The 10,934-nt window shown below is 38.6% G+C and overlaps 1 protein-coding gene and 1 long non-coding RNA gene across 4 annotated transcripts in view; one reads left to right on the top strand and one right to left on the bottom strand.

Annotated features, from left to right (window-relative positions):
* Positions 1-1,506: 1,506 nt before the first annotated feature.
* Positions 1,507-9,206, bottom strand: SEC61G (SEC61 translocon subunit gamma). Of its 2 annotated transcripts, XM_022593174.3 has the most exons (4): positions 8,925-9,206; positions 7,271-7,369; positions 5,876-5,978; positions 1,507-1,681 (listed from the first exon to the last, which is right to left on the bottom strand). In XM_022593174.3, exons 2-4 carry the CDS (start codon positions 7,362-7,364, stop codon positions 1,672-1,674), a joined length of 207 nt encoding a protein of 68 aa, XP_022448882.1. In that variant the 5' UTR covers positions 7,365-7,369; positions 8,925-9,206; the 3' UTR covers positions 1,507-1,671. The 2 variants fall into 2 exon arrangements, with proteins under 2 accessions (XP_022448882.1, XP_089774040.1); XM_089917914.1 differs by lacking the exon at positions 1,507-1,681 and having other exon boundaries at positions 5,872-5,978.
* LOC111184550 (uncharacterized) overlaps positions 9,021-10,934 on the top strand; it is an 81,310-nt gene continuing 79,396 nt past the window's right edge. Inside the window, exon 1 of one of the 2 annotated variants that reach the window (XR_016394434.1) lies at positions 9,021-9,355. This is a non-coding gene — a long non-coding RNA (uncharacterized LOC111184550). The remainder of the gene's footprint in view (positions 9,356-10,934) is intronic. The other variant, XR_016394433.1, reaches the window with a different exon arrangement.

Below are 10,934 nucleotides of genomic sequence, written 5' to 3'. Positions count from 1 at the left end.
GACCTGCTCACTCAACACTCTTCAGGCTGGGAAGAAACTCCCTCAGGTGATTCTTAAACTTGCTGAAGTTTAAGAAGTACTGTTTTACAAAACAAACACACGAGCATATCTTAGATATATTAGGGGTATGGTTAGTAAGAAAAATCTAGTTATTTATTCTTTCCTATTTAAGAATTCAATTGTTGAGTGTGAAGGTTATTCTGTTTTATCACCACAATCCTTGGTCAGCCCTCACTTCACATTTATAAATACAAAATATTTATGTCTTGCCTTACGTACCTATGTCAGGAACCAGTAAGTCAGAAAAATAAAAAATGAGCTGCACAAATGTAGGCTATAGAGATTCATAATTATCTTACATCAAGTCAATATTTATGTACAGATTTTATCCTACAAGAAAATACACACATTTGCCAGAAGCAAGTCTGACATTTTAGCAAGTGTACATTTTAGATTTCTACCATAAGTACTCAATACATGTGTATATATGTAAATGTGTGTATATGTGTATAGGCACACTATATATGAGTGCTTGTGTAAACATAGAGACAAACATACATATGCACACATGCACGTAAACACACACACTTCTGGCCTTTAAGGAGCTACATAACTATCAAACGTAGCTATATGGTCTTCTTAAGAGCAGAGATGGCCAAGGCTTTATTTCCTTGAAGACATCAATTCATTCAAGACTGAAAACAGTTATCAGTATTTCAAAAATAGGCAGAAAATCTGTTATCATCACTATGAAAACAGACTTTGCTCTCTGAACCACAGACTTTGCTCTCTGAACCATGGATCCCAAAACTGAGGAATACTGCCAAACAATACCAGTTAGACACCTGTCTACCTTACTTGCTAAGAATCAGAGGACACCTACCAAATGTGTGCTGCTATACTATTTTTTTTTTAAATATTAGAACTTGAGAAATAAAGTTCAATAACTAAACACTGAATGAACAGATTAACAGTTTTATAAATAAAACTGAGAATAGACTGTCTCAATTTTATACCAGTATTTTTTTTAAAAGGGAAAGAAGACAAGGCACCTTTTCATCTCACATTTAATTATCAAAAAAATTCTTTAAAATATTTAGAACTCCAATGTTTATGACAGTATAACAAATTATAGTTTACCTGAAGAGGAGCTCTCACTTTAAAGTTTTTAACCATGATTTTCAGGAAGCTATTTCAAGTAGCACATAAACTTGTATATAGGTCTAATTACCTACTTACACCTTCAGTGTTTAGGGCCAAAACTCCTACCCCAACTTCAAGCTCTCTCTCACTATCTCTACCATCCTTTACTTGCTGTTTCTTCCTCCATGATGGCAAAACACTGATCTGATAGAGGAGTACTCAGAAAGTGCAATATTCCACTGTGCCCTTTAATTTCTCCTGTAAACCAAAATATAAAGGATTGAAGGAAGGGAAGAAGGGAAAAGAACCCATTATTTTTTACCACTAAAATCTGACAAATATCTGTGATGGAAAAAAGAGAAATTTGTCTATTTTGAAATTATTTTAATTTACAATTAGAAAACATCTTGGAAGAAAAAAATGAAAGAAAAACACAAAACATATAGGCAAATTTTTAGTCCATGAGCGTCTCAAATCCTCACTTGTTCACCAATCCCCAAGATGAAAAACACTTTTCTAAAAAGGTATTCAGCCACCACTGTAAAAGAAAAAAAGATGGTCAATTTTGAGTGTACATAAGATTTTAATAAGAAGAAAAATTTGAAATGCAATATGCTGTAATTTTACGGAACCAAAACCAGTTATTTGAGAACCACGCCTACGTTACTCCAAAATAGCACAAAAGGGAAGAAACTCAACTTTAAAATCTTGGAACTGAAAAGGTCCTTACAGAGGACGTGGCTACTGGAACAGGCTTAATCTGTTAAACCTCAGAATCCTCATTTGGAAAACATGCTTAACAGTCTAGCATAACATCTTTCTCAACAAGACGAAAAATATGAATTATGTAACAGGGCGGTTAGTTGAGAACTTTTTCAATTTGATGTACAATCAGCCATTTGAAAATCAAGAGTGCAGAGCAGTATGCTGGTTCTCAACCACTATATCTTCCCATAATCACTCAAAAACCTGGATTCATAATGAAAATAAAAATCACCTTTTCTACAGAAGAACTTCCAAGTTTCAAAAGCATAAACATTAAAACTGTATACTGAGATATACATTTTAAAACTGTGATGTTAAAGAAAGAGAATAATTCCAGTACTAGATGAAAGTTATACTCCTAAAAGAAACACTCCTGCATCTATACTTTAACGTGAAGTGCTTTAAGTGCTTATATCATTAAACTGTATTGCTGCAACTAAAATACCCACAACTATAAAACTCCTTTAAATTATAACCCTGTGGATATTAATTTTGACTGCTGTAATTGTATAGAAGAAAAAATTTCATCATAAGGAAAAACATGTGATAATTCAGCCTAGTGAAAGAGAAGCTTGTGTTTATACTTCACTTGCTACTGCCTCAAAATGATTTAAACAGTGATTTATGCTCTTTCAAGTAGGAAAAAAAGATTTCTTTTAGTTTTACAGCTGTCATGGCGTATCATGAAGAAACTTAAAGTTTTCTGATAGCTTTTCTCACAAAATGTTTTATTTGGCCTTCATTTTAATGTAAAAACTATCTAGAGATATATTTTTTTAACTCTTTAAACACTGAAAACAATTGTGTTACTAGAAGAAGTTTTCTAAGCAACTAGCTTCCAAAAGGTCATAGTTCAACAATCTCTGACTAGCAAGGTTGGCAAAAGATATATTGTGCCTGCTGCAGAAATAAGAATTAAGAGAAAGCAAATTTTTTTTAATTTTCTTTTTTTTATTAGTTGGTCAGAGTTTGAATGCAAGCCAAGGTTTCTAAGAGGAAAAAAAAAGCAAAGAGCAAGCATAAAAGTAAGGACATATTGTTTTTCTTCTCTGACTTGCTATCTGTAAGTTTCCCTGTGCCCTTCATTCTGGCAAAAATTAAAATTCATCTCAGTCAGGAAACACACACAGCATAGCACCTGTATAGTCTAGTGAGACCAAGGCAAAAGACCACTGATAATGTGCATTTTCCATGTAAAAGACAACTTCATTCAATGGATTTTTTATACTAAATAAAGATAATTAATCCTTGGATCTAAGCACACTAATACCACATGCTGATTAATTATCCAGTGACAAATAATATTTACATTTTACTGGACAGAATCAACCTAACAGAAATAGCCTTGGCCGGTGAATAAATGGATCCTTTTTTCTCAACAATTCAAATTATTACTGAACGTTTGTTAACTCCCTTGCCTTTTTTTTTTTTAACATCTTTATTGGCGTATAATTGCCTTACAATGGTGTGTTAGTTTCCACTTTAAAACGAAGTGAATCAGTTATACATATACATGTGTTCCCATATCCCCTCCCTCTTGCATCTCCCTCCCTCCCACCCTCCCTATCCCACCCATCCAGGTGGTCACAAAGCACCAAGCTGATCTCCCTAAAATAGATAGCTAGTGGGAAGGGAGAAAACAAATCTTTAACACTTGTTTCAAAGACCTGTTGGGAACAACTGGACTAATGAATCTCAATCCCGAAAGGGTGTGCTAAGAGTGCACTGTCCTAAAAGGTACTTTAGGTCACAACTCAGATAATGAAATAAAAGATGTTTGAACACAAAACTAGGATAAATAACAATGATGAACAGATTAAAAATGCAAAAGTCTTCCACAACGGAATCTAGCAAAAAGGAATTTAACAAGGGGTAATGTTCCATTCTTAGGCTAAAAACAAAGCACACCAACTATGTAAACCCAGGATAAAGGAAGTTTATTGTAGCCGTTATCTGTGAGAAACAGAAGATTTTAGCCTTTAGCAAGAAAACATCCACAGTAAGCACTGGATTCTAAACACTGGATTTTAAGAGGGCTTAATAAAATGCAAACTGGAGCCTGAAGTGCGGGCGCCTGACTCAGGATGAGTAGTGGTCTGAAACTGAGCCGGAATGAGAGATGGCCTATACAATGGTTAAGAACACAGGCTCCCAAGCCTGGGTTTCACATGCTGCTTTACCACTTATAGGCATGCGACGTACTTCCTTACTCTCCATGCCTCAGTTTCTTCATCTATAAAATGGAAATAATAACACTGCTACCTCACACAATTGTCATGAGGGTTAAAAGAGTCAGCTCACATTAAGCTGTGTGTCCTTGGCACACAGCAAGTGCTCAATAAATGTTAGCAATTATTATTACCATCATGATCCTTAGAAAAAGGTTAAGAACCTGCCATTGTTCACTTAATTCAACATGTACTCAAGTGTTTTCAATGTGTACAAGAATACACTGGACTAGGTTCTGTAGTGTATACACACACACAAACTACAGAATATATATATATATATATATATATATATATATACAGTTACGTATTAATATTACCTTACCAATTAATTAAACTTCATAACAATTTAAAGAAATAACTGTCAGTTATACCTGTCTGACAATGGACTGGGGAGCAGGAGAGCAGAAGCACTGAGCTTATGTCACAGACTCCACCCTACCTCCTCTGTTTACTGACTAGGTAGGGGCTGTAGCCCAGAGACACTGAGCTCAGGTTTCCTAATTCTACTTCAGGATTCGCTCCGTGATTCCACTATTCCAGAAATGGCATTCCTCACTAGGAATATAATAGAGATTTCTGAACTGATGGAGGAGGTTTGAGAGACTTGGTCCTTTCCAGGTCTAACTTTCTGTGATCCTAAAATACCCCTTTGTGGCATGTCTGCATAATAGCTATGAAAACCTACTTAAGAAAGCCACCTGACAATACTCATCCAGTCTCGTCATTTAAAAGACAACTTCCACCAGCATCCATAATAAAATATCTAGTACTTAAAGAGACTTATAGTTTACAAAGCATCCCCACCCCATAAAATAAGTCTAAAAGGCTTCTCTCATGATTAGCTCACTGGCAGGTAAGGCTCAGAGATTAGGTGACTACAAAATCACAGAGCAAATAAGTAATGCAACTCATACTAACTCTTTACACCAAACAAAATGGCCTAAAACTGACTGCTCTAATTGCACACTGCCATAAGGTGTTCCCAACAACTTGTAATGAATCTTGTAATGAATCTAAAAAGCAAAAGCATTTAAAATAGAATAAAGTAATCCCAGTGTTCCTCTGTCTTTTCTCCTCCTAATATACCTAAAAGTATATTAGTATCAATGGCTCATTACAATAACCACAACTTCCATTTAGGTTCTTACCCAAATTATTTTTTAGGGTTTTACATGACCTAAGTCATTAATCTTTCCATAGCCCTAGTTAAGAACTATTATCCTTATTGAATAAACGGGGCACAGAGGAGCTAAGCAAGCTGTCCAAGGTCATGACAACTATTAAGTAACAAGAAAGAGAATCTAAACCTAAGCAACCTGGTCCAGGGTTTGAACTCTATGGCTGTAGTGATTTTCAGATGGGGAGCATTTTCTCTGCACCTTAAAAATCTTGTGGACAAGTTAATATATTGCAGAAAGAGGACTTGGATTTGAATATTGGTCCTGTCACTGAATACTTGTTTTGTCTCATACTGAGTGCCTTTAACTCACTTCCTTGATCCTTTAAAATTTTACTTATTAAAAAATTAGTGCCTATCTCACAGAGTAGCTATAAAAATTATATAAGATTTAAAGTCACTTTGAATTATCTGGTACTCAGTAAACAGCAATAGACTGTACCAACATTAAAAAGTCAAGAAACATACCTGTGTATTAACGAAATAGCAGGCTGTTAACTCAAATGGTTTGCATTTTCATTCTATCCTAGATATTGTCGATTTCATAAAGTTTACTTACACAATGATGTTATTAATAGGAATATGGATCAATTTCACAAAAAAGCCAATGAATCCCATTATAGCAAATCCTATTGCAGTTGCCATGGCAATCTTCTGGAATTCTGGATTTAAAAACACAAAATTTACATTATTTTTTGCATTGTCACTGCAAGTATAGGGGGAAAAAAATTAGCACTGACATAAACTTACTGATGTACATTTCTCCTGATAATAAGTATATAATTTTACATAAAACATGACAGTATTAATAGTAAATAAGGTATTTGACAGATTTTTTAACTTTCATATTTTATCGATATTTAATGATAAAAATAAATTGCATGTTCAGGCTAGTGATTCCATCAACCAACAGTGACATATTTATCTTCCTAGCAAATGACCAGAATACCAAAAAGAAATGAAACATGGACAGAATACACAGTATCTGTCTTAAAAACTTTGTAACATTGCTAAAAGTATTAATTATAAAAGCACAGAACATAACTTTTTATAATAGGTCAACTGTCTTTGATATTATAATGAAGCCAAAAATAAGGCTTGAAAAACCGAACTGGGTTGAGCACAGTTTTATGTAAAGGTCCCAGACCCTGGTAATATTTCCATTTAATGTTATTTCCTCAGGGAAGCTCTCCCTGACCTCCTGACTTGGTCAGTCCTCCTATTACATGTTGTCAAATATTCCTCTATTTACCTTCCATAATACTTACCATAACAGTAATTAAAAATTGTAAGTGTCATTATTTATGACTATCTTCTCTCAAAGAATCTAAGGTCCATAAAAGCAAGGACTGCTCCCTATTGTATATTTTTATATATTATGCTATAGATGTATTATAATGCATCATATTATAGTCTCTATTATATTCCCACCTCCTAACTCAGGCAGCAGTCAATAAATGAACAGAAGCAGACAAATTGTGGTACACCTTTTAACACATGAATTGTGATAAATAAGAAGTTAAACTTCCTAGGTTGGCACCAACTATGCTGTTGATTTCACGTTAAGGCCTTTTTTGCTTGGGGGAGGCTTGGGGAGGGAGTGGCACCGCAGGAAGAGCTCCAAAAGATTTTCCAGAGTAGAAATGTGAAAGATACTAAAAACTCTAAAGTCATTAAATACGACTAAGGCAAAAGCAACATGGAAAATAAGGCTGTAACGAATAACCTTATATGATGTGAAAATACATATAAGAGAAAAATTTACGAGGTGTGTAAAAAGTATACAAAATTTAGAAAAAATAACAATGTTAAAAAGCAATAAAGCAAAATAAATCAATAAAAATGTTGATGAAAGAACTGCAGCAATTATTAAACAGGAAGACATTAATCAAATAAAGGGCTTAGAGAATGCAAAGATTTAATTTTTTTCTCTCATTCCAAAGCTATTTATTACCTTTTCTATCCGGTTTGGTGCATCTTTTAACCAGCCGAATTGAGTCCTTCACAAACTGCCGACTTGGCTCAACGAACTGCATTACCTGATCCATGATGCCTATTTAAAAAACAAAAAAGATACTCACTGATGTTATTTATTATAGAGCAAGGACTTGTTGAGTTATATCAAAATGTGAATGAGACCAGCCTGATATGGGTGGGTCGATATCATCTCACAAAAAAAACAACACAGACTCCAAGAGTAAATTGACATTATTTTTTGCAATCTCCAGCCAATCATCAAAACAAAGGCAATAAGAAAACCGCAGGTTTTCCCGTGTTCTTATCACTGACAAAGGACGCAAGCTCTTAATATAAAAGGGCTCTCACTACAAAAAGTCTAATAAGCACTTGACAACAGATCCGCTCCTCACCCACCCTGCAGTCCTCCCGTTGCTCCTGCTGAGGAATCAACAGGGTTGGGACCCAACAAATATTTGCTATATTTTATTTTAAACTCCCCAGACCCCAGTGTCCCGTGCAGTGAATGCCAACTGTGATGCTTCAAGGGCCTAGAGTAGAGGTAAATGTGGACTTCCATCTGACTGTTCCAAACCAAGGCCACACAACATTTTAAGAAAAGAGTTTCTCTGCATGGGGCAGATCATCTGTACAATTTTCAAAACCACAAAAACTGGCTAAACCAAGACCCAGACTCTCAGAAGCTATCCGCTGAAGTCTGAACCTTTAGGTCTGGACACACCTTTTAAGGAAAAGGGCTATATGTATGTTACCGATGGGCTCTCTTGTGGAACCCGTCACACAGTAGAAATGTCATCCAACCTTGGCTCTGACAGTCACTGGTACAACAGCCAATGAATCCGATTCGCTACTTGGACTTTACTGTATTTCAGGTGCTTACAACCGTGGCCAGGCACCCAGATACTCGATAAGCTTTTGTTGAGCTAATGCCCCCCGCAAGAGGTGGTGGTGCAAATCCCTTTGTATGAAATGCAGCCCCGGGTTCCTCACCCAGGAACACTGAAAGGACGTCCGGAATTCTATAAACGTCCCGGGCCAGGTGTGCTGGGCCCCTGCAACACACAGGTAGTAACGCCTGTTTCCTTAGTCTTGCACTTAACTCTGTTCTGCAAATCCACTGAACCTAAACTTTACAGATGTCGTGATAAATGAGAAGGGTCCTTTCAGGAAAAAAAAAAAAATACACAAAAAAACCCGTGCAACACCCGAAACACTGCACACTGAACGTCAGGGGAGGGGATCCAATAACCCACTATGGCCTCCTGATCCAGACTCTCCTGATCCAGACTCTAGATCAACCCTTTCACCCTCACAGCACAGAGAGGAGCTCCCCGAGACACGCTCCACACACACGGCCCCAAAGCCAACGCCGAAGAGACCCTCCGTGACCACAGCACCGAGACGGCGGAAGCGTTCCCAGCAAGGTGGCCGAGCCCGCGCGGCCGCAAAGCCGGCCCCGAAGGACAGAGGCCCTGGAAGCCCTTCTCCATTGGGTACGCGGGCCGCGGCCCGGGTCTGCTTCCCCCGACGCCGTGCGGGCTGCCGGCGGACGGCCGGCGGACTCGCCCACGTCCGCCACCTCCGCGAGTGACCAAACGGTAGCCCGGAGCCCCCACCAGACGCAGCCTCACCTGCCCGCCGTCCGCTGGCCAAGTCCAAGACACGTAGCACAACAGCCGACACACAGGCGCCGACCGGAACCGGAAACCGCCTACTGCCCGCCCACCCCTCCGTTCATTGGTCCTTCGGGAAGACGTCAGCGCGCAGGCGCAGTCCGACGTGCGTCTCGGCCCCGCTTCCGGAACGGGCTCGCGGAGTGCGAGTCTATGGTGTCGGCGACGGCTTGGGTAGTTCCGTGGAGAGCGTGGGGAGTGGCGTGGGCCCCTGCGCGGCGTGGGCGGGGCTGCGCGGCGTGGGCCCCTCCGCGGCGTGGGCGGGGCGTGCTCCCCGCCGCGCTCCTCACCCGAGCTCCCTAGCTGGGTCAACTCTTCTGGACCGGTCCGGACGACAGGCTCTGATAGGCTTCGTCTTGGGCGGTGACCTCTTGACTGCCCGTGCCTTTGTACGTATTTAATTGTAGTCGTCAACAATGAATCTTATACGCAACATAGTGTTTTGTTACCGACATCCCTCGAAACGGTCTCCCACCCGCAAAACCTGGCCTTCCTCTGTGTCCATATTTGGAATTCCCCAGGAATTGAGGCCATGATCTGGGTTTGCCGTGGGGACATGATACAGTGTATACGTTTTATCCGACTATGGGTTTTGCTGAGACTATTATGAACCCAGACATTTGGTGCTAAATGGTGCTGTGATGTTACGTTTTCGGAATGAATCAGTGTGTCCTCGATTATTTATCAAGCACCTAAGGTGTATAACGCTTTACTAGGTGCTATGAATGAGCCAGATATGTCATACCCTCTTATTACGGTCTAGTAAGGGAATTTACAGGGTAGGAAAGGGAACAGACAAGAAAGCAAAATATACGTTAGTAAAAATACTATATGGCAAATAAAAAGTGTGTTGTGAAGAGAGAAAAAAATAAAGGACGGTGGGATAAAGACAGCATTCCTTTGGGTGATCACTGTAGGACTCTAAGGCCACGTCACCTGAGCTAAAGGCCTAAGGGTGAAGACTTATTTAAACACCCCAATCTGTCCAGAATTTTAAAATTCTTAAAACTAAGGCCAAGTACCCATGTGAACTTTACAATACGTTTGGACCACCTGCAGTACAGTGTATGAAAACTGTTAAAAACGTAAATTCCTGACCTCTAACCCACTGAATCAGAATATTTAGTCATTTAGGGATTAGAAACCTACATTTTTTTTAAACTTAGCAGGAGCGTTTAGGTACTGAAGATCACAACACTGAGGGTTCTAACCTCTCTCTGAACTCAGCTCTATCAGCTGCTCCTGAGTTACATTTATTCCTCTGGTACCCTTGTCATGCTCCATTGTTAGGCAGAGAGAAGAAGTATGTTTTACAGACCTCTGGGCTTTGGAAAAGTTTTTACTCTGCTTCATTCCCAACACATCCTGTAGTCAAATATTCTGTGCAATTACTATTAACAGGCTCCAGTATTTTGCCTTGACATGGGACAAAAACCCATAATCATATCATCACATATTTGGAAAACCTAGGTTCTTACCCAGAAAACAAGTGATGTCCATCACCCTGACAATATATATATTACAGCAGACCGCTGAGCTCTGTGGACGCCACATTGAACCATTATGTCCTTGATATTTAGGTGAGACTATATTTGTATATCCACACTTGAGTAATTATAGAGTTTCTCCTTGAGTTCTGAACTTATGGACATAGATATGGAAATGCCAAATGTCATACAAGCAGAGTACAGCCTTTTACCATGGAAGGGGTGCATGGAACTATACTATTGCAACATTCTTATATTTTTCATGAAGTGGTATAGTATTAAGACTATGTTAAGAATGCAACCACTAAAGAAAAAAATTAAAAACTGCAAAGCTATATAGCTGAAAAAACAATCACGTATTAAAATGGCATTCAGAGAAATACGCAATTAACCCAAAACCCAAAAGGAGGAAGGGAGAAAAACAAACAGGAGAACTAAATATAACCACATCTGTAATTTCATTACATCCAAATGTAATTTT

This window comes from Delphinapterus leucas, chromosome 9 (genome assembly GCF_059928025.1).
Source record: "Delphinapterus leucas isolate spDelLeu-1000000601 "Yukka" chromosome 9, BTC_Dleu_Yukka2, whole genome shotgun sequence".
NCBI lineage: Eukaryota > Metazoa > Chordata > Mammalia > Artiodactyla > Monodontidae > Delphinapterus > Delphinapterus leucas.
This window is presented reverse-complemented; position numbering and strand designations above follow the sequence as displayed.